Source organism: Trichechus manatus, unplaced genomic scaffold, assembly GCF_000243295.1.
Source record: "Trichechus manatus latirostris isolate Lorelei unplaced genomic scaffold, TriManLat1.0 scaffold00076, whole genome shotgun sequence".
Classification (NCBI taxonomy): domain Eukaryota; kingdom Metazoa; phylum Chordata; class Mammalia; order Sirenia; family Trichechidae; genus Trichechus; species Trichechus manatus.
This window is the reverse complement of record NW_004444012.1, coordinates 12,673,234-12,697,079: the sequence shown is the minus strand read 5'-3', so window position 1 is coordinate 12,697,079 and position 23,846 is coordinate 12,673,234. Positions and strand designations below refer to the sequence as shown.

The following is a 23,846-nucleotide window of genomic DNA, read 5'->3' as shown; positions in this document are numbered from 1 at the left end:
GAAGACACCTTTCTGCTGTCCCTCCTATCACTGACCCTGTTCTCAGCAGTAACATGTACCTCCTCTAAGTGAGGAGGCCCAGGCCCCTGTCTGGGCTCTGATTAGTTTATGGTGCAGGAGAGTTAAGCACTTCGAGAATGTCTTGAGTGATTATTTTCTCAGTTCTCCTAAGGATGGTGCGTGTATTATCCTAGACACATAAGTGAGAAGTTAATCCATAGCGTACATGCCTTATGGTATCAGGGCTTTGTTCTCTCCTGGAACAGGTTGAAAAGAGCTAGTATAGAGTCTACATGTTAGTTTGATGGCCTTTCTCCCATATGTGCTTAGCTGGGGTCATTCCTGCCAGTGTAAAAACCCCATTTAAGTAAGTGAAGAAAGGTTATATAAGTACCCATTTTTATGTAAAATGAGAACAAATTATAAGAATAATTATATAAGTAGACATGTATACACACACGTGCACACATACACACATTAAATACCTAGAAGATATTTTGTAAAGATATGGGTGATTTTCCCTTTTTTTTAATAACTTTCTGTATTTTCTGAATTATTTTACAAGTATGTGTACTTCTTATAGTTAAAAGAAAAAACTCCTTTTCAGTGTAGGAAAAAAACTGCCCTCCTGGGATCACGCAGCCCTGTGTCTGAGAGTCACCGTCTCTGCGGGGCAGGAAGCACAGCTCTGACAGTTGTAACCAGTGCCCTTCCTCACCACTCCCGGGCAGCACAGGCTTAGCACTCTGTCCACCTCCTGTCTGATGGCAAAGGGTCCACTTCTGACAGTTCGTATCTGCCCCACGGAATTTGTCAGTACTGTTTTTAAGTTTGGTTTTGTGAATAGATACTTGGTTGATGATTTGGTGCAGAAATTTATTGTGCCAGTATACTAGGAAAGCTATTGTGTGTTACAGAGGTAAGAGTCTAGTTTTGTAAAAAGTAGTCTGGTATTTGGTACTTGTTGAAAGGCTTTTCAGAGGCTATACTGTGGTTAAATTTCTACTAATTTTCCAGTTTCAAACTAAAGCTGTATTTTAATAAGTCTTTCTCTCTGTCACTCCACCCTCGATTCTGATGACAGGCTATCCAGTGATTCCAGCAGCCAATGGGCCCTAGTGGTCCAGTTTTGCAGGCTCCACAATATGAAGATGAGCACATCTTACCTCATTGAATGCGCCAAAGCAAATGATTGGCTGCAGTTCATCATTCACAGCCAGCTCCACGACTATCGTCCAGAGGAGGTAAGCCACTGGTTGTCGGCAGTTTTTTAGAAGGAGGAAACTGGAACATTGCTCAGAAGTTTAATAATGTTCTTTCTGTTGTGTAGAGAGAGGCTTTTGTTTGATATCATGCTGTTATTGTTTACTGAGGTTTCACTGGGTTGGCTTCAGACAAGGGACCCAGTCAGTAGTCATAAGGACCTCTAGAGTCAACATGGAAGTTCACTGAGAAGCAGCAGATAGCTTTGTAAGATTCTATGGTCCCCTCTGACACAGTTGAGGGTGAGAAAGAAGAATTCTGCCTATCCTTTTCTCTAACATTTTCAACTCCAACAGGAGTGGAAAGTTGGGCGTCTGTGTTGATCATCTAATGTGTTTTCTAGGTGAAATCCCTTCTGCACTATTTCAGCCCAGTCCTTCAAGACCACTTAAAGCTGGCTTTTGAGAACTTGCCCTCCACGTTCAACTGCAGAATGAATAGTGACCTGATCTGCAGCAGATCCCCCCAGCAGCTCCAGAAAAATGAAGAACAGATGACTGATTTCTTTGCAGTTTTGCTCCAGTGCTCAGAGGAGCCCAACTCCTGGTGCTGGCTCCTGGCTGAAGCAGTGAAACAGCAGGCACCCATCCTGAGTGTCCTGGCCTCCTGTGTCCAGGTGGGAATCCTGAGAAGCCAGGGAGCTTTAGAAGAAGTGAGGAGGGGTCGGGACAGCTGATAATCAGGAAAACGGGGTGATGATGAGTGAGGCTTTGCCATGTGTTTCCAGGGTTACTCCACCTTTTTGTGTTTCTCCAGCTTAAGCTCTGGCCCATTTAGAGCACTTCCTTGTGCCTTGACATTTCGGGGAATCAGGTGGTCAGTGCCTTGGTTTTTGGTTGGCAGGCATAGAGAAGGATGCTTCGGTGGACTGACCACCGCTGCTTCTTTAGCTCCTCCTTTAGCAGGAGAGAGGGATGTTCCAGATAGTCCCTTAATCGCAGGTCGGTGGAGGGCAATCCTGTTCTATTACACTCGGTGCTTCCTGCTTCCACACAGACCTCTCCGTCTTCTGCTTTGCCCGCTGACCTGCCACACACTGCAGGACATTTTATAGTAGTCACTTAGTTGCGCATTAGAGTTTATGTTTGAAGGCTTTTCAGTCATTTTTATTTAATGAGGTGCCTTGTTCTAACAGGAGATACCCATCTGTACTCATAGCATTGCTGGAAACATCTTCTGTTAGGTAGTTGAGGTCCAGTTGTTATTCTAAAAATTTCTTCTCCAACGGCAGGATGCCAGCGCTGTTCCTTGTCTCTGTGTTTGGATCATCACATCTGTAGAGGACAGTGTTGCTGCTGAAGCAGTGGGGCACATTCAGGACCCGATAGAGGACCACGCCTGGGGCCTGGAGGACCTCTCGGCCGCCTGTAGAGTGTTACTAAGAAGGCAGAAGAGCAGAACTCTCATCAGAGGCTTCCAGCTGTTCTTTAAGGTAGTGGTGGTCAGTTCATCGCTTTCCAGAGTTTAAAAGGGTGACTTCTCTATATCCCCAGCTGGGTTTTGCTTATTCTCACCCCTGGGATGTTTTTAGCCCTAGATTTTTTCAGCCAACAACAGATGATGATAATGATAATAGAGTTACTATTTATTTAGCAAAGTGCCTCATATGCATTATTTTATCAATTCTCACAATAATCCCATACAAAGATAATATCGTATGAGAATATTATGAAGTACTGTTACCTGCACTTTAGAGACAATGAAACCAAGACTCCCAGAACTTCAGAGGCCCAAGGTCCCAGAGGGCTTTAGTAAATGGTGTACTGATAGTTCAGGTCCATACTTTCTAATTCTAAAACTCCGATTCTTAACCATTGCACAATGTGGCTTCCTCTGACGAAACAACTCCCACAGAAGTGGTGGAAATATATGGATCGATGTCACAGACAAGCAGTCTGCGCTTGAGTCAGCGGAACTGAGGACCCAGGAGAGACGTTAGCGATACAGTACCACAGCACCACCTAGTGGAACGCCTCCTGCTCCTGTGGGGTGGATCAAGTATAGAATAGAAAACAATTGATGAGCAGGTGTTCCCAGCCTGAGTATCTCTCTTCAACATAAACCATTTAGTAACTGATGTGAAGCTGTTATTAATAACATTTGTTTTTTACTTTAACCTTCTGTTTTGTTGGCATTATTCACTGAAAAATATTACTGGTTATGTTCAGGACTTTGTAATTTCATTTAAACCCTTCCTCAAAGGATTCCCCATTATTGTTGATGCTGGAGATGTATGAACTGTGTATGTTCTTCAAGAACTATGAGGACGCCAAAGCCAAACTCCTGGAGTTCCAGAAGAGCCTTGAAACTGTAAGTTGGAATTGCAGTGCTCTTTCTCTCTGATCTGACATTGGTTGGAGTGGCCTGTTCTCTGCTGGTAGGCAGGGTGTGGCAGCAGGCGGGTAGGGGTTATGTGCTAATGCAAACCGAGCCTCGTTTTCCTGCTTTGGCGACCGAGAGGCCCGAGCGGCAGTGGCCTCACCTGCGGCAGCTGATCCGTTGAGGGCTAACAGAGACGTTTCTTCTAGTGTGCCAACCATGATCGGTATCCCGGAGCTGCAGCCCAGCTCAGTGGGAGGGGCATTCATGCTAGAGAGGGAGTGGTGGCGCTCGGCCACGTTTTACCAACCCTGGGTGGCACCAGCAGCTTTGCATGTGAAGGATGTTAATACTGCTTTATTCCCTGTGACACACCACTCCTGGTGGTCCTTCTCCCAGTGATGCTGAGCCTCGTGTCAGTTTACCTATTCGGATGATTGTTTAGGGCCTGTTTATCGTGAGAAGCTTATTAACCCTGTGAAGAAAAGAGGAAGTTCTAAGAAAGGAGAGGGAGTATGCCTTAGTCCTGTTTGGGGTTTCCAGCATTTTTACTTCTCTACCCCAGAAAGGATCTGTGATAAATAAGACAAAAATACATACTAACAAATATATCACAGCAGAACCTCCGTATAGGCATTTGCTCTCAATCACATTGGTCTTAACTGTAATGAAGATTTCAAAGTTATGTTATCTGAAAATACCAAGTCAGTTATTCAGATGTGCCCAAGGCCCCTGAATCACAGAAATAGGCACTCTGATTCCTCCGCCTATTAATTACTCTCGGCGACTGGGGCCTTCCCACTACGTTCTCTTTCTCGCCTGACTGCTGCTGCTCCAGCCCTTGTGGAGGAGCACTACAGCCGCCCCCACGCTTACCCTCAGCCCGTTTGCTTCCTCTGATCAGTTTCAGTCTGCCTGCTGTTGTCCCTCTTCTTAGAGCCACAGGGTTAGGTAAATAAGTAATGAGATTAAGACAAAGAACTAATGCCCTAATCCAGGCTAATTTTAATAAGAACTCCTACGAGGGTAAAGAATAAAAAATCGAAACATTGAATAACTTTTGGCTCTTCTAAAAATCAGAGTCTGATCAGGATGGTTATAGAGCACATTCAGTAATGATGTCTGAGCGAGAATAAGTAGTGAATAATGAGCTAACTTCCAGTGTTGTTATTTTTCCCATAAACTGAAACAAAAAAACCAGACCCAATACCGTCGAGTTGATTCTGACTCGTAGTGACCCTATAGGACAGAGCAGAACTGCCCCACAGAGTTTCCAAGAAGTGGCTCGTGGATTTGAACTGCTGACCTTTGGGTTAGCAGCCGGTCTCTTAACCACTACACCACCAGGGCTCCAGAGTAACCCTTAAATACTCTGCAGTGAGGGAGGGCTCCAAAAGCAAAGCGATCTTCCTTTAAGGTAGCAAGTAAGGAGAACCCCCAGTCTCTAGAGGAGGACATTGTTTGGCAAAGTAGAGGGTTAGCAGAAATGAGGGAAACCTGCAATGAGATGGAGTGACACAGTAGCCTCAACAGTGGGCTCAGACATGTCAAAGATCATGGAGATGGCAGAGGACCAGGCAGTGTTTCATTCCGTCATGCCTGAGGTCGCCAGGAGTCGGAACCAACACTGCGGCGACTAGCAACAACAAGGAGAGCCCTGCTGAATCTTGAGAGAAGGGGGAGACGGACGGGGAGGGCCACGTTAAAAAACAAACCAAACAAACCCACACTCGTTGCCATCAAGTTGATTCTGACTCATAGGGACCCTATAGGACAGAGTAGAACTGCCCCATAGGGTTTCCAGGGAGCAGCTGGTGGATTCCAACTACTAACCTTTTGGTTAGTAGCCAAGCTCTTAACCACGGTGCCACCAGGGCTCCAAGGACATAGGAAAGAGAGTAGAGAGGGAAATCATGGGTGGGCTAGGCAGATAGCAGTAAGGTGACAAAGGATTTTATAAGCCATTGCTTAATTTCAGATCTTGGCAGTCTTGGGTGTTCCATTTAAAGGGAATGTTGGCGTCTGAAATCTCCATCACAGCCAGAAAGCCTCTTTGCACATTAGATTTCTAATCTTGAGAGTAACTTTTATGGCGTGATCAGGCGTATCTAGGAATAGGGAGCAAAACGTGAGCCTAATCCGGGGCTAGGCACCAAAACCAAAAAACCAAACCTGTGGCCATCGAGTCGGTTCTGACTCACAGCAGCCCTATAGGACAGAGTAGAACTGCCCCACACAATAGAGTTTCCAAGGAGTAGCTGGTGGATTCGAACTGCCGACCTTTTGTTAGCAGCCATAGCTCTTGACCACTGTGCCACCAGGGCTCTGTGCTAGGCACAGAGCTAGTACCTGATAAATTTTTGGCGCATGCTAACACACAGTACATATTTTTTGAAACCAGAGAGAAGTTTCTTTACTACCAGAAGGCCCAGTATTTTTTGTGATTATATTGTATGAAGTCTAGAGTGAACAGAGCTATGGTGACTGGAGCCAAAAATTAGTCTTCCCAAAGTCATGTGAAGCAAGGGGCCAGATACAGACTAGGGATAAAGTCATAGAAGAAGCATCATGTGAGCAGACACACTAAGATCTGCCTTTTCCTTCAAGGTCTTAGACATTTTTGCCATACCTTCTCTTAAAAATGTGGCCTGCTGTTTGGGGTCATGGATGATCTTCCTATTAATATTTTCAGCCTTTGATTGAAATGATATACATCAGGGCTTCTTGACTGAGATCCTTTGCTAATGAGAGCATACACGACAAGCAGGCTAGTAGAACTGGCTCAGCCATGTTACGCAAGTCCCTCTAAGAGGTTTTCATATTGAATTTAAAATCTTCTAGATTCAAGGGCCAGGCCTAGATCCTTCTCTGAAGAAGATGCTAAGTGAAGCACGCCTGGTTAATTTCACAGTGAGTCACAGGACTAGTAGTTTGGCATTCCCTAACTGGAGGTGTTTATAGCTGTTGATGTCACAGTCACGTCACAGTCAGCATTTGGCTTTAGGACTCTTTCCCAGCTTCCACTTCCACATGCAGCTGTCAGCGCCAGCACTTCCCACAGAGACCGAGTGCAGAGCTGCCGAGGAGCGCTGGGTTTGGCCACTCCCATTTCCTGCCCTTTGGAAAGGAGAGAAATAGGGACCTAAATAAGCCCACCCCGTTGTGATAGGAGAAGGCTTTTGATGGTCTCTTGGTTTCCTTTGATGTTTCCAGATTTGAAGCTTTTGATTTGCTTTTCCTCCCTGACCCTCTCTTCTTTATTCGTAGCTTGAAACGGCAGCCACAAGGGCCCACCCGCTCACCCCTGCCTCGTGGCTGAAGGAGCAGGTGTGTTTTCTTGTGAAGCTTATGCTGCAGCAGTGTCAGACCCAGTATGAGCTGGGGAAGCTTTTACAGCTCTTTGTTGGAATAGAGCATCTCTTCTCTGATGGTAAGACCATGCTTAGAGTTAAGTAGCTGTTAAGAAGTTAGCTTTCTTAATCATGAAAATATTTTGGAAGACCAGTCAAGAAATTACAATGCATATGATATATAACATTATATTTACAGTCTATGACTGAGTGTGAAGAAGAGGTACAGGTAACTTCAGAATCATGGTTAAAGCATTTAAAACCTGGTACAACAGACGTAACTCAAATAATCCAACAACTGTCTTCTCATTCTAAGCAGTTGTCAAATAGCCACATGTTTTCCTGACTAGCCTCTCCCTCACCCTGTCACTATCATTCTTTTCTCTGGCAAATAACCCCACCTTGTCATTGTTGCCCAGAGTTACAAACCTTGCTTCAAGAACATGTCATTCATTTTGAAAGCTTCAGAGACAGACCGCGCTCGTTCTCGGCAGACGCCTCCACACGCTGGCAGTCTCTAAGCTTCTGTGATGGAATCAGCCAGTATTGCCTTACCCTGTTTTCCACTTGTTTGCAATTTCAAATTTTTGTTGAATAATATATCCTTCTTCTACACGTTTCTGACATTTTCACTACTAGGGCTATTTTATCACATTTAGGCTCACAGACGTTCATTGGGGGAGCCCAGATTTGCCCAGAACACTGACGGAATGCAGGGCCTCCTGCTAGTGTTGTTGACTGTGGGTCTGGTGACTAAAAGGAAAGAGGGCTGTTTCCAAAATGCAGTAAATTCAACATGGTACTTGTCAGTTACTGTGTATTACCAAACAATAGAGCTTTATAACATATAGGTACTTTCATTGATCTGTAGTGATTTTAATTTTTTTCAGAAATGGATTTTTTTTTTTGCTAGTGTTACTCTATCTCTGAATAATTATAAGGATTAACTGTGTTATTAACCATTACTGTAATGTATTTATTCATATAATTATTTCTATTTTTGTAGAGTATTTATGTTGTATGTATATAACATGTATGTGCAGACAACAGATATGTTTTTTAAAAAACTATATTTTATACAACCTCCATCAGACTGAGCCCAGAGCACCTAGATGGTGCCCAGCTAGGACCACCAGCTGCTCTGACAGGGATCACAATAGAAGGTCCCGGACAGAGCTGGAGAAAAAAGTAGAACAAAATTCAAATTCACAAAAAAAAAAAAAAAAAAAAATGACCAGCCTTGCTGTTCTGACAGAGACTGGAGAAACCCCGAGAGTATGGCCACCAGACACCCTTTTAACTCAGTACTGAAGTCACTCCTGAAGTTTACCCTTCAGCCAAACAGTAGACAGGTCTGTAGGGCCAACAATAACACGTGTGAAGAACGTGCTTCGTAGTTCAGTCATGTATACGAAACCAATGGGCACACCAAAAGCAAAGACGAGAAGACAGGAAGGGACAGGAAAACTGGACGAATGGAAACAGAGAAACTGGGGTGGAGAAGGGAGAGAGTGTTGACACATCGCAGGGTTGGCAGCCACTGTCTCAGAACGGTTTGTGTATTAACTGTGTAATGAGAAACTAATTTGCTATGTAAGCTTTCACCTAAAGCACAATAAAAGATAATAATAATAAAATAAAAAACCAGTATTTTATGTGATGCCTGCAAAGAAACCCAGCACATCCCTACTCGTGGTTACTGTGCAGGGTGTTTCAGTGTCCTGGACGCTCCCTCAGCAGAGCACAGCCCAGCAGGTGGCAGTGGGACGAAGGCTCCTCTGGAATGCTGAACATGCCCCTCCCTGACTATGTTCTAGGCTCTACTCTATTTGGAAGTAGCAGCAAACCTAGCCACACAAGTTGTTGGCAGAGAATTCCTGATGTTACTGAATAGAAGAATCTCCCAGGACCTCAGGAAGCACTCAGCTGGTCTCCCTGGGTTACACAGACAGTTGTCAGGAGGAGTGAGTGATGCTCCATTCTTACCACGGCATGCCACGTTAGCGCCTGGGCTCCTGGGGGCCTCGATTTCAGTTGTCCTACACATTCTGTGTTTTCATCTCCGTGATGCCTGCATTGAATGAACGAATAACAAATTTAGTCAAGGTAGGAGAAAATCCAGAAAGAGATGGGACCAGCCTGAGTGTATGGCCACAATCTTCCTGTGGTTGACTGATCTGCTACTGTGTACATAGTAGGCCACCAGCTTCTGCCCTGTATGTAAAGCAGATAGGTAGCTTGAGTTCCCGTGCGAGTCTCTTAACACTTCTTACTGTAGGGCAGGCAAGTTCAGCCAGACTTACTTGTAAGGATTTTGCAGGGCTATTTTTGGCAGTTGCACCATCCAGGAGCTGCCTTTTGGCTTCCTCTGCTAGTCAGCCAGAATAGAAAGATAGGTTTTTGTTTTTTCTTTAACCATATTACTATGCTAAACATACATGTTGCCCCCGATGTTCCGCGACTCTTGAGATGCCATAGCAATATTTTATTGGTTAAATGTTTCTATTCTCTTCTCTTGGTACAGGTCCAGATGTGAAGAAGCTGTGTGCCCTCAGCCAGATTTTGAAGGATACATCCATAGCCATTAGTCATGCCATTATTACCAGCTACAGCACTGAGAATTTTCAGCAGGAATGTAGATCCATTTTGGAAAGACTGCAGACAGAGGGGCAGTTTGCTTTATCCAGGAGAGTAGCAGAATTAGCTGAGTTACCTGTGGACAACTTGGTTATTGAAGAGGTATCTGTAGTCTTTTACGTTTTTTAAAATCTTAACTTTTAAACCAGCATTAAACAGAATCGAATGATGTATATACAACCTACAGGAGATGAGGCTTTTTTGCTTTTGACACACACATTACTTTCAGAAACAGATGGGTCTAGGATATCCATTACGGAAGATTGTATGCTTTAAATATAGTTACCCTACGGGATATGCTATAGCTATTTTCTTGTGAATAGAATTAAATATAAGGTAGCTTCCTCTTGAACCCCACAGAGTTGTTTGTCATATCTTAACTTCCCAGATAAAATATCCAGGATTATCTGTAGCACAAGGGGTTTAAGTTAAGGGCATGGAAAACTTTCCTGATACTCATGGTACCAGAATGAGGAATTACTTGTCTCAAAGACTGATTTCCAAATAGTTTAGATACCCATTGGGCCAGACGATGGGCAGTGGTCCAGGGGACCTGTTATAGCCCAGTCCCATGTTTCCTGATGATTTGGTTTTAACGAGGTGTAGGCAGGGAGCATTGACATTTATGATACACTCCCTCTAGGAAAGGCTAAAATTCGCTTTGTGTAAATTTAACAGATAACTCAGGAAATGCAGACCCTAAAACATATTGAACAGTGGTCTCTAAAACAAGCAAGAATTGACTTCTGGAAAAAATGCCATGAGAATTTTAAGAAAAATTCCATTTCAAGCAAAGCAGCTTCATCCTTTTTCTCATCCCAAGCCCTTGAGGCCTGTGCATCCCCAGCTGAGGAGCAGCAGAGCGGCATCGAGGAACGCCATCTGCTGCTCACCCTGGCCGGGCACTGGCTTGCCCAGAATGACCTGGTGCCCCTGGAGGAGCTTGAGGAGCTGGAGAAGCAGATCTGGCTCTGCCGCATCACCCAGCACACCCTCAGAGGAAACCAGGAGGACACAGACCCCAGATTTTCTCGACAGATCTCAACTAGTGGCCAACTTTCCTTTGATAGCTTAGCCAGCGAGTTTTCCTTCTCCAAGCTGGCTGCTCTGAACACATCAAAATACCTAGAACTGAATGGTCTTCCATCCAAAGATTCATGTGAGAATAGACTGGATGGGAAGGAGGAGGAGTCACTGAACTTTCTGATTGGGCGCCTGTTGGATGACGGCTGCGTGCGTGAAGCAAGTAGAGTGTGCCGGTACTTTGGTTTCTACAACCGAGATGTTGTCTTGGTGTTGCACTGCGGGGCGCTGGCCTCAGGGGAAGCTGGTGCGGATGACCTGCATGCAGAGGTCCAGGCTCTCCTACAGAGGGCTGAGCTGCTTGAGGAGGAAGAGGAGTCTGCTGTTGCTGCGAGGAAAGTCCGAAGCAGTAAGTGAAGGAGATCTAACCAGTCTGAGTCTTAAATGGCGCTTTTGGCCCCCTCCAGGAAGGAAGGGTCCCTTCTGCATAATAGTTACACTAACTTAAGGGCACAGCCTCTCTTTTCCAGGTAATCTGGAAACTAGGTAATTAACTTGTTGATGAAGTAGAAACACCTGCCTTTTAACTAGCTTTATATTAAGGTTAAAGGGACTCCATCTGACTTGTACCTAGTACACTGAAATTTATTCTGTACAAATAATTGTTTCCAGTTGCAAATTGGTAGTATATAGAATTATGATTAATTTTTATGTGACTTTGCTAAACTCAAATATTCTAGAAGTTTTCTTGTAGATTCCTTAGGATTTTCTAGGTAGATAATCATATTGTCTCTGAGTAACAACTTTTTATGTCTGTCTTTGCAATCTGTATGCCTTTTATTTCTTTTTCTTGCTTTATTGCACTTGCTGGGACTTCCAGTATGATGTTGGATGCAAGTGGCCATCCTTGCCTTGTTACTGATCTTAGGGGGAAAGCATTCAGCCTTCCACCGTTAAGTAGGATATTAGTGGTATGTTTTTTAGAGATGTGGTTTATCATTTTAGGAAGTTCCCTTTCATTCCTAGTTTGCTGAGAATTTTTATCATGAATGTGTTTTGAATTTTGTCAGATGTCTTTTCTGCATCAATTGATCTGATCATGAGGTTTTTCCTCTTTAGACTATTTGATGGATTATACTGATTAATTTTTAAATCTTGAACCAGACTTGCAGTCCCAGGATAAACCGTGCTTGATTGTGGTACTTTTTAAAACATTGGTATTTCTGGATTCAATTTGCTAAAATTCGTTGAGGATTTTTACGTCTATGTTCATGAGGGATATCGATCTATACTTTTTTTGGTACTATCTTTGGTATTGGTATCAGTAATGCTGGTTTCATAAAAGGAATTGAGAAGCATTTCCTCCTCTATTTTCTGGAAAATATTGTTTCTTCTTTAAATGTTTAGTAGAATTTACCAATTAAACCTTCTGAGTCAGGGGATGTCTTGTTTGGAAGGTTTTTAACTTCAATTTCCTTAATAATTATAGGAGTATTCAGATTTTCTATTTTATCTTGAGTAAATTTTGGTTGTGGTTTTTGAGGAAACCTTTTTTTCATACCTTCTTTTGGATTATTTAAACTTTTTTTAGTATTTCATTTTAATTTACTTATTGTAGTATCTGTCAGCTGTCTCTCTTTGCGAGTGTTTTTGTTGGTTGCTGTACGGATTACAGTGTACATTCTTGACTTTTCACAAACCAAGACTCAATATTTTACCACCTTAAGTGGAATATAGAAACCTTATCAGCATAAGGTCACTTTACCTTCCCTGCTTTATGTTCTAAGCCCTGGTGGCTCAGTGGTTAAGAGCTATAGCTGCTAACTAAAAGATCAGCAGTTCAAATCCATCAGCCGCTCCTTGCAAACCCTGTGGGGCAGTTCTACTGTGTCTTGTTAGGGTCACTATGAGTCGGAATCAACTCGATGACAATGGGTTTGATTTTTTGTCTTTATGTTCTAGTTGTCTTACTCTATTACATTATATGCATTGAAAACCCCATCAAACAGTGCTGTAAGTTTTGCTTTCAACTGAGAAAAGAAGAAAATAGTCTGTTGTATTTACTCAGATATTTAGTTTTTGTTGCTCTTCCCTCATTCCTGATGTTCCAAGTTTCTTTCTGGTCTCTTTCCTTTTGTCTGAAGGATTTCCTTTAGTAATTCTTTTAGGCTGTCTGCTGACAACACATTCTCTTAGTTTTTTGTCATCTGAGAATGTTGCTATTTCATCTTTGTTCCTAACGGGTATTTTTGTTGGATATAGAAAATGAGTTCCTTCTTTTAGCACTTAAGAATGTTGTACCACTCCCTGTTGCCCTCCATGGGATCCAGTGACCGTCCTTTGCCAAGTGATCAGAGAACAGAGCGAAGAGTAACGGGTTCACTCTGCCTGCTTGAGACGAGACCTCCTCCAATCAGAAAATAAGGTTCCTCCCTCAGAGCTCTTGCCAGCTGTGCGGTAGCCTCTGCCACCACCACCCGTGGATTGCCTGGGAGCTGGGCGAGAGAGCAGGGCATGGAGAGGCCCTTCCTACCCCTTGAGCCAGTACTGAGGGCTTCTCCTGGGGCTCACGCTGCACTTTAGCCCCTCCTGGGTTTCCGGCTGCTGCATGTGGGTCGGGGATATTAGTGCCTGGGAAGTTGGACGATACTTCAGTTCTGGTCTTCTTCCCCAGACCACCTGCTACTTTTTACTTCTGGAGTCCTCATCTAGCTGCCCAGTACCTTCTGTCCAGGATTTATAGTGGAGTTCAGTGGGAGAGCATACTCCATCTTAGCTAGAACCCCACTAAAAGCCGTTGAAGGTCTGGCTGCATTATGTCATACTGTTCTGCAACATTGCCCTGTCAGCACACGCGGATTGACCTTGTTCTTTTTAATGGCGCAGAGTATTGTACTGTATGGATAGACCACAATTTTGTAAAAAATTCTTTATTGATGTACATTTAAATTTTCTTAATAAGGAATGGGTTTTAATTTTACTACACCTTTAAGGCATCTACCCAGGTTTTTTTTGATTTGCATTTGAGAAAGATCCTGCTGAGTGTGTGGAAGGTTGATGGGGAGAGGGGAGGCTGCAGCAGGGGACAGCTACAGCCTTCAGGTACGGATGAGAAATGCTGACCTGGAGTGCTGACCTGGAGGCCGTGATTAAAGGGTACAGTCAGCTAGACCTGGAGATTGATTTCAAATGAAGGGAAATTGGGAGGGGGTGTGTGTGGAGGAGGGTCTGGCGGACATCTTGGTGCTGATCTCTGGAGCGCTTTTTAGGTGGCGTGTTTGATCTTTGATGTGCCTGGGGTTTCCCGGGAGAAGGCAATGAGAGCAGTGAAAGTGGGGCCCCCGTCCGAAGTGTCCCAAACCCGCAGGGGTGCGTGACCCTGTCTGAAGTGTCCCAGACCCACAGGGGTACCGTGGCCCCGTCCAAAGTGTCCCAGGCCCACAGGGGTACCGTGGCCCCGTCCGAAGTGTCCCAGACCCACAGGGGTACCGTGACTCCGTCTGAAGTGTCCCAGACCCACAGGGGTACGTGACCCTGTCCAAAGTGTCCCAGGCCCACAGGGGTACCGTGGCCCCGTCCAAAGTGTCCCAGGCCCACAGGGGTACCGTGGCCCCGTCCAAAGTGTCCCAGACACACAGGGGTACGTGGCCCCATCTGAAGTGTCCCAGACCCACAGGGGTACGTGGCCCCGTCTGAAGTGTCCCAGACCCACAGGGGTACTGTGCAGGGTGCTGCAGGCGTTCAGCTGGAGGTCAGACAGGGCTGGGGTGCCTTGGCCTGCCCTCCCTCAGCCTGTGTTTGCTTCCAGCTTCAAGTTTGGATACTCAGTCCTTGAAGACGGCACCTCCCAGTGACCAAGTGGTGGCTGACCTGAAAACGCTGACAAGCAAATGCCTCCATGGGAAGAACTCCTGCCGGCAGGTCCTCTGTCTGTGTGAACTTGCCCAGGTGTGTGCCAGGGGTGGGGCTCCCCACGAAGCTCTTTGAGAACGGAGGGAAGTGGGAGGTGGATTTCCAGCATTGCCACACCAGCACTTCAGGTTGTAAGCGTGAGCGGAGAGTAGAGTGCTCACCCGGAGGCTGGCACCCATCAGCCTACCTCAGGAATAGTGAGAGGTTGCTGGGTCCCGTGCCAGGGAGGTGGGGTGCTGGCTGCAGCTTGCCATCCAGAAGCTGGGGCGAGGCCTTTGGCTCCTGGAAGCCCCTGCTGCTTCGCCTGTAAACAGTGATTTGACCACGAGGGCCTGGTCTGAGGTGCCATAATTGCTCAGAGCTTTTCAGATGGGAGCCCCCAGAGCAAAGTTTACAGTAAAATGGGTGTGATTACTGGAAAGTTGGGAGTCAGGGCAGCCAGGGGTTGTCTGTGGCTTCATGCTTGCTGGGGGAGAAAAACAGTAGACCAAGTGGAAGGAGGGGAGCATGGGAGAAATAGAGCTGAGCGCTGAAGCCCTCTCTGCCTTGGGAAAGGCTGAGACTTCTTTGGAAATTGAGAGCTTTGCTGCAGCTTTGGCCACGATATGGAGGGGGCTTTTGCCTTTTATTCATATTTCTTCTGTTTGATAATGTCAGAAAAGCTGTGTTCAGAAAGAGTGTCACCTAATGCTTTCTGAAGACGAGCCCTTCTTTTGCTTGAATTTGGCTCTTTGGTGGAGTGATAGAAAGGGCTAGAACACAGTGTTTGTTCTTTTGAGGTTCCTGCTCAGGAGCAAGGACATCTGTCCACACCAGATTTCAGGAAGGGCTGTCTTGTGCTAGCTTTTCCCTGGCTCCTGACAGTAGGTGTGACCGGCTCTGCCTTCCTCTCAGGATCTGGGCTGTCCCTACACAGATGTCGCCGCCTGGGGTGGCGAGGCTGTGCTCCGGGCAATCTTGGCTTCTCAGCAGCCCGACCGGTGCAAGCGAGCCCAGGCCTTCATCAGCACCCAGGGCCTCAAGCCAGACGCTGTGGCTGAACTAGTGGCCGAAGAGGTGACGCGGGAGCTGCTGACCCCATCAGAGGGAGCAGGTGACCTGGCCCCCCAGCCTCCCAGGCGGCGTTTCAGGTTCCCAGCGTTACGGGTTGGGATGTTGTGCATTCTGCCTGGTGACCTCTCGTTTCCAGGTCACGCTGGTAGGAGGACACACTGCCTCTGTCTGTCGTGGTTTTAGTGTTTCCTGGGGACGCGCTAGCTGTGCCTCTCCGAGTGAGAGGAGCCCTGCCTGGGGAGCTCTGGGTGCCCGGGCCTGGGCAGAGGGGCCCCTGGCGGGGGGCTCGCTCTCTCCCCTTTCTCCCAGCTCTCTCATGGCAAAACCTGCACCTTCCTCCTCATCTTTCTGTTCAGGACATAAGCCGACATTCAGCCCTGCAGAGGAAAGCCAGACATTTCTGCAGCTGACCATGCTGTGCCCGGACCTCACGTTAGTAGGCAGGAAGCTGTTGGACAAGATTTCCTCCGTCCCCCACGGGGAGCTGGCTTGCAGTAAGTTGCTGGCCTTTTTTTCACGTTTTGGGCCCAAACCGCTCTCCAGGAAGTCTCCCAGGCTCAGTCTTTCCAAACTCCCTTTGGGTCGTCGTTCTTCCTCTGCTCCCCACCCCTCCAGCAGAGTTTAAGTTCTTGGTAGAAAACCCTAAGTTCATTGAAGAAAATTTAGAAAATATGGAAAGGTTTGCCAAAATTTCATTCACACAGAAAGGTAACCTTTTAATATTTGACATATTTATCTTATCTTACTCTTACATAACCTTGCAAAGTGGGTATTGCTGTCCCCTTTAGAAGTGAGAAAACTGAAGCTTAGAGAGGCTGATGAACGTGTAGCTGTTAAGGGGCAGAGCTGGGGTTTGAAGCCACCTGTGTGATTTCACACCTGCTGACGTTCCACGTCTCCGTTAGTCACTCAGTAGTGCCTGCGTCTCTCGTCTGTTTCTCTGCAAGTATGTAGGTTTTTATTTTTGGAAAATGGCATTCCACTGTGCATATTGTTTACAGTTTTTTTATTTTATGAATCTACTGTATCATTAGCTTTTTTCCATGATTTCAGATATTTTTCTGTAACACAGTTTCTAATGTTTATGATTACACAGTATTTTTATTTTCAGTATTCTGTATAATTTATTTTTTATACCCTATTGTGGGACCTTCAGATTGCTTCCAGTTTTCTGCTGTTTCAAACACTGTGATGAACATCCTTAGAGACCCGTCTGTCCACATCAGGATTCCTTCCCTAGCTTAGATTCTTGCTTCATGGGAATGCCTATTTTTAAGGCTTCTGAGATGGCTCTGTCTGTGTCTCTCTGTCTATATATATAGATAGCCAGATTTCACTCCAGAAAAAAAAAAAAATTCTTTTCACTCTCACTTAAACAGTGTATTTGAGTATCATTTCCTGGAACCCATTCCATTTGCACACTTTATAGGCTCAAAAAAGGCATTTTACTGTAGTTTAATGAACAAATCAATGGAGATTCTAAACAGCTAAAGAATTTCATTTCTTAAGGAGCCACCTGTATCTCTTTTCAGTCCAGTTCAGCAGCACATAGGGAGCGCCAGCTGTGTGCTAGGTGCCCGAAATGCCGGGTCTGGTGAACAAGTTCAGCAGCAGCCCGGGCACTCACACACGCACTAAGAGCCAGACCTGTGGGGTCGAGAAGGGCTTCTGGAGGAACACCCAGGCTGGGACCTGAAGGATCTGTAGTTCAGGGTGCTCAGTAGTCGGTGGGAGGGGGGAGGCACCCACATGTGCAAAGGCCCAGGGGGCGCAGCCTATGTTAAGGCTGGGAACACTTTTTCTATCCTCAACGCTGGAAATATTTTTCCCAGTTTGCCTTTTAATTGTACTTCCAGGGACTGAGTGTGTAGTTTTAATCTGTATGTAGTCCAACCTCTTACCCGTCCAGAAAGCCAGCGTAATTGCAGAGCCACCAGAGGCAGATTAGCCCTTAAGATCCTCCACTGAGTGACAAGCAGAGAATAGCCTTCGATTCGCGTTGGCAGAAGCTGCACCAGTTTGTCTGCAGAGAGAAGTTCCTCCATCTTTAGAAAGCAAGGGTCGCTTGTTCTCACGTGTTAGGCCTTCTGGAGATCCAGTCAGTGCGGGACTGGCCTTGAGGACAGTTAATCCCTGCGCTGTCCCTGAGAGGATAATTGAGACATCGTCACGGGCTGTCTCAGAGCTAAAGCTGCTGAAATCAGGGACCTCTCCACACAGGCTCCTTCAGACGGTGGGGGGCCAAGGGCCCACAACCCTGTCTTAACAGTGCCTGCCCCCCACCCAGCCACAGAGCTGCTGATCCTGGCCCATCACTGCTTCACTCTGACATGCCACATGGAGGGCATCATCCGAGTCCTGCAGGCCGCCCGGCTGCTCACAGACAACCACTTGGCCCCCAACGAGGAGTACGGACTGGTGGTAAGTAGCCCCCCTCAGTCCCCACCCTGCATCCTGAGGAAACCTTTAGAGGTGCAGATAGGCTGGGGATCTGCTCAGAGCTGACGTGGCCTCGGGGCCTTCTGTCAATCTGGATACTGTTACCGGCTCCGTAGTTGGCTGGGCCGTCGCGCCTACCCAACCTTCTGCTCCAGGAGTCTCTGTCAGAATCAGAAATTGCACCAAAGGATTCCTACCATGCTCACAGCTGGCACACCCCTTGCCATGGAAGTTAGCTTTTCAGGAGGGCTAAGACAGCTGCATCACCCCCAAACAAGGTTCAGACCCCGTCTTAGCTCTGAGCTGAAACGAGCCGACAGCTCAAGCAGCCTCAAGGACCTCCCTGAACTCTCTGTGCGTGAAACTGACCTGAGGCTCCGCAGGCCATTGTCCGCAAACGAGGAGCGATGGGGCGAGGAAGGGTGTCTGCCCGGGAGGATGGCTCTTGGGCACTTGGTGTCACATCAGAGACAGAAGACGAGGGGACAGCCAGCAGTGTCTTCATGATTGGCGTTTCGGAAGCCTCCAGAGGGAGGGAGCTGAGCATGGCGCCTGGCCCTTCACCCCTGGGGCTTGGCGTCTAAAAGAAGTCCCACTGACAAGGGAGGGATTCCAGGCGAGGCTAATGCTGCCCTCCCCGACTGCCCTCAGGTGCGGCTCCTCACTGGCATTGGAAGGTACAATGAGATGACGTACATATTTGATCTGCTGCATAAAAAGCACTACTTTGAAGTGCTGATGCGGAAGAAGTTGGACCCGGTAAGTGGAAAGCATTCTGAGCTCCGGGGTGACGTGTACACTGACATCCCAGAGGCTCAGCTTACCTCGGAAAAAAGCCTGATTGGGGTTCCCTGGGATATGGAGGGAGGGAAATGGGGACTTCCTCAGGACATAGACTGTTGACCCAGTGGCTCAGGGCCACCTCGGCCCCTACTGTGTGAGTGGCCGCTCCAGCAGGGACGGAACCCCTCCTGAGAGCCAGGCGGGAGTGGACTGGCCAGCTGAGGCCGTGTCTGAGCTGTCCTGGCCTAGCCAGGTAGCAGGGGGAGGTTTCATGGGACCGTGAAACGTGTGGCTGAGAGCCGGGTGCGGAATTGAATGCACAGGCCTGTGCGGGGAAGCTGGGCAGTGACTTGTGATGACCACCAGGAGGCCTTTGGGCCCTGTCTGTCCTCAGCATGCTGCGTGACCCAACGTGTCACTCATAGAAGCTTTTGCAAGTCATTCATTTGGCTGATCCGTTGCTTCTGCACATTTCACCTCTGAAGAGTTAAAAACCAAGGTGCACTTTTGGCTCCGGGGAACCTGGGCCCAGCCAAGCACGACTGAGAGAGAAAGTGGGAAAACTCTCTTCAGTGCTGAGCCAGTCATTGGGAGGAAAGCAAGCGCCAGTCTTGGTTGCACCTTCAAGAGCCCTGCCCCAGGGATTTTTAAAATTGTTGTCTTTCAGGCAGTTGTGTTTTTGCATTGAAATATCTTTTAATAAATTTTTCTAATTACAAAAGTAATGTATATTCAATATATGATACTTGGAAAATGGAACAACACAGAAAAAAGCCCTCTGTGTCTGTCCACCATCTGGAGACAGCCCTTGCTAAGTTTATATGTGTATCCACAAACATATATACATATTTACATATTTTAACAAAACATATGCTCTGCAGATATGAAATAGCCTACTTTTTTTTTCACTTAACAGTAAGTATATCGTGAATATTTCCCAGATCACTAGATGGTCTTCTACATCAATTTTAACAGCTACATGTTATTCCCTTATTTTGTCCATTGTGACATTTGAATTGTTCCTATTTGCTTATGATTATCTTTGTTACATTTCTCTTAGCACTTTTCTCTGCCCGTTTCTTTCGGGATGGATTCCTAGAAGTGGAATTGTTAGGTCAGCACGTGTGCACCTTTTTAAGGCTTCTCCATTCTGGAATGTCTTACTGGTCACACTCCCACCAGCAGGGGGGCACGTCTGTTCCCCTATACTCAGGACAGCATACAGAGCTTTTGTATTTTTTCATTCTTGCTCATCTTTTCCTTTTTTTTTGAGCGTTTTTAAGGAACTTTAACAACTAAAGGACTCAGCCAGTCCTGCCTGGCTGAGGCCGTGGTGTCCCTTTCGTCCTGGGTAGAGTGGCACCCTGAAGACAGCCCTGCTCAACTACATCAAACGCTGCCACCCTGGGGACAGTGAGAAGCACAACATGATTGCCCTGTGCTTCAGCATGTGCCGGGAGATTGGTGAGAACCACGAGGCAGCTGCCTGCATCCAGCTGAAACTGATTGAGTCTCAGCCCTGGGGTGAGCAGAGGGCACGGGGCAGTGACGCTAGCCAGGGAAGGTTCCGAGGTTCCCAGAACTAAAAGAGCCCATGAGGCTTGCTGTTGGAAGCCCGATGGGTATTAGTTACACAGCAGGGCCCCAGCTGGGCAGATAGGACATAGAGGGTCTTGGAAGGCATCATGCACCTCTTGGGATCGTAGCCTGTACGTCCACGATATAAATCCATCAGCAACCCTTGCATATGTTGATGTCCAGTGTGAGCCTTCCTTGATGTTTCAGAGAAAGGAGGAACCAGAGGGGGCATCAAAGCCTACTCCAGAGTGAGGCTGAGTCCCCGAATGTGCATTTCTGGCCCAATGGCCTTTACCTGAGTGCGACATGCCTGCCCCATACACGAGCTGGGATGTTTCTGTTCCAGCCCACCATCACTGTGAGTGGGGTGAGAACAGCCTGCCTTGGGATTCAGACTCAACCATGGCTTTGAACTGGTTTGAACTGGTTCAGTCATGGCTGACAAAGTAAAACTGGAACAGACCCAAATTTTTTAAATTTGGGTGATCTGGAACCATACCCAGAACAGGAAAAATTACAGGTCGAAGGCCTAGAATGGGAGACTTGGAAGAGGCGTAGTGAGCCCTTTCAGGAGCCTGATGCATGAGACTGGATCACGGGCAGGACTGGAGAGCAACACACAGCCGTCAGCTTCCATGAGTCAGGTCCCCCTGTTGGTCCAGAATCTGAAGGGCACGCGACTTGGTTGCTATGCAACATGAACGCCGACCTTGTTTTCTAAGATGGAGATTATAGCAGGGCCTTGACCTGTATTTCTTCCCATTCCAGCTATGGTTCCGGTTCACCCAAATTTTAAAAATTCGAGTCTGTTGAGTGTCATTTCCTCAGCCATGACTGAACTGGGAAGAACCGGTTCGAAGCCCTGGGCTCAGCAGGTCTCCTTTCCTCCCCCGCAGAGGAGAGCCTCAAGGATGGGCACAGGCTGAAGCAGCTGCTGCTGAAGGCTCTGACGCTGATGCTGGACGCCGCAGAGAGTTACTCCAAGGCGAGCACAGGTTTATCCCGGACCAGCCTGGGGGCTTGGTATCTGCAGTAGTTTTGTCCCAGGGCTCTGCTTCCCAGGGTGGGGAGAGGGGAGTCACGGGCCAGCCAGGGACAGAAAGGGTGAGTACAGTTGCTGGAGGATTAACATGGGAGATGGTGACAACAGTCTTCTCTACCTGCGCCCCCTCCACCCTTGTCCCTCAGGACTTCTGCGTGAGACAGGCCCTGCGCTGTCACCGGCTCACCAAGCTGATCACACTACAAATCCACTTTCTGAACACTGGCCAGAACACAATGCTCATCAACCTGGGCCGCCACAGGCTGATGGACTGTATCATGGCCCTACCTCAGTTCTACCAGGTGAGCAAGAACGAACAATCTAGCCAGCACTGCCAGCATCACAGTGCTCAGATTGAGTGATTTGCCCAAGGTCTCCATTTCTTCTGACTTAGTTAATACACCAGATTGTCTTCTCATTAACATACCGTTTGGACAAAGATGTTGGAGAAGAGTGAGAAGTACTGAGTCATTTTTCCCATGCTGTTAGGCCAGCAAGAGGCAGAAACCTTTGGACCCTGAGACAGCTAAGGTGAGGGGTAGTATCCCTAGTGGTCCTGTGGGCATCTCCTAGCCCTAGGGGTAAGGAATGGTGCACCCAGGTTAGCACAGGGAGTTAGGGGCCTTCAACAAGGAGGGACAGCTGTCAGGGAGTCAGCTGTGCACTGTTACTTGTGGAGTGAGCTGGTGGGGAAGAATACAGATATTCTTTCTCAGCAGTTTATTAAGCCCTTGTTGAAGACTAAAAACACTCAAGGAAGGTGTCTGGGGGCTTAAGGGAGAAGTACCAGACTAACACCAGACTTCTCATCAACCCGACACCCAGAGCCTCTTAATGCCATCGGTAATGATCAGTCACCATATGAGTGTACAGTAGGAAGCTGTTTTCTAGAACAATCCGCCCTCAATTTTACATCAGATAGGCTCTGATGGTGCCCTTCTTCCCTCCCATTCTCTTAAGGCTTCTATTGTGGCCCAGGCCTATGACTTTGTTCCAGACTGGGTTGAAATTCTATACCAACGAGTGATTCTTAAAGGAGATTTTAATTACTTGGAAGAATTTAAGCAGCAAAGGTTATTAAGATCCAGCATATTTGAAGAGATCTCAAACAAGTAAGTATTAAGAGTTGACTACAAGCATTTCTCCTTGCCTCTGCTTTGAGGTAAGGCATGAATAAGAGTTTTATGGCTAAGTACTCCATACCTTTACCTACCCCTTGAAATGGGAAAAGTATGTCAATACCCTGGAGGAAGAGATAAAAGATCTATGCAAACAATGAGTTAACAGTTACCTTATGGCACTTGTACTTAAAATGGGACACTAGCTACTCAGCTTGTCTGAGGTAGGTGCGCTTTGGAGTTCTGAATTCATTCTAATTGAGCTGAGCATTAAGATTTTCCTTTTTAATGAAATTAATCCAGCGTTTGTGGAACACCCCCCAGTACTAGTCTGACAGCATTTCCCAGATTCCAGCATCCTCTCCTCTGTTGGTGGTGTCAGAGTAACAGCGCTCATTCACCAAGGTCAAGATCTTAACCTGCACACGTTCGTGCTTCTTTGTCTAGATGTAAACAACATCAGCCTACCGATGCGATGGAGAAGAACCTGAAGCAGTCACTCACATACTGTGAAGACATCTACCTGTATTACAAGCTGGCATATGAACATAAATTTTATGATGTTGTAAATGTGCTTCTGAAGGACCCTCAGACAGGTTGCTGTCTAAAGGACATGCTGGCAAGTTAGATGGATTCAAATGACATCATTTGACGAGATGGCACAAGGTGCCTTTTTTTCTCATAGTGAAATGAGGTACTGACTGATAGATGTCCGTGAGCCGCGTAATTTTTTCACTCTGGGCTGTAAAATGCCAGGACTGTACCACATCAGTCTCTTGTGGGTGCCAGGCAAAGAACGAGACAAGACTTTTCACAGTGAAGTTCCTACTTAAAAGTGATTGTTCATCTATGCCATTTTATATGGGTATTAACACCAAAGGCTTTATCTTTCTCAGGACGGCTTCTATTTAGATGATAATACTGATTAAAGAGTACCTGTGCCTGCAGATTCCAGTTTCAAAGGATTTACTATTATTTACAGAGTTAAGGAACTGGTGATGATACACTTCCATTTGTTAGACACTCATCTCTAATAAAACAGATTTTACATTTCAGGATGTCATCATTACTAAGGTACTCCTAGCCCGTATCTTCCTTAAAACAGTATTTGCTGTAATTATTGCTGTGCGGTTACTTTCTGTTCATTCCTAAAATCATTTAGATGATGGCCTTGTCTTCCACTTAATACTGATTGATTAAGAACCCTATTTCCTATGTAGGAGAAGTCGTCCCCCACCCCTTTCCATGCTATGGTGGTTTTTTTTTAAAAAAAAAAAAAAAAAGACTGTGATCACAAATTTGGTTAAATAGCTTAAGATACATAATAAG

At 46.5% G+C, this 23,846-nt stretch overlaps 1 protein-coding gene across 9 annotated transcripts in view; it reads left to right on the top strand.

Moving 5' to 3' along the window:
* SPG11 (SPG11 vesicle trafficking associated, spatacsin) overlaps nt 1-23,800 on the top strand; it is a 74,265-nt gene extending 50,465 nt beyond the window's left edge. For 7 of the 9 annotated variants that reach the window (XM_023735236.1, XM_023735237.1, XM_004380705.2 and 4 more), the window contains 17 exons: nt 1,085-1,244; nt 1,607-1,879; nt 2,495-2,695; nt 3,466-3,573; nt 6,850-7,012; nt 9,457-9,671; nt 10,248-11,001; nt 14,401-14,540; nt 15,399-15,597; nt 15,914-16,051; nt 17,845-17,978; nt 18,648-18,755; nt 20,135-20,303; nt 21,254-21,342; nt 21,546-21,701; nt 22,360-22,511; nt 22,965-23,800. In XM_023735236.1, the coding sequence (XP_023591004.1) occupies nt 1,085-1,244; nt 1,607-1,879; nt 2,495-2,695; nt 3,466-3,573; nt 6,850-7,012; nt 9,457-9,671; nt 10,248-11,001; nt 14,401-14,540; nt 15,399-15,597; nt 15,914-16,051; nt 17,845-17,978; nt 18,648-18,755; nt 20,135-20,303; nt 21,254-21,342; nt 21,546-21,701; nt 22,360-22,511; nt 22,965-23,145 (3,340 nt within the window). In that variant the 3' untranslated portion in view covers nt 23,146-23,800. The other 2 variants (XM_023735231.1, XM_023735235.1) reach the window with 2 other exon arrangements.
* Nucleotides 23,801-23,846: the final 46 nt, after the last annotated feature.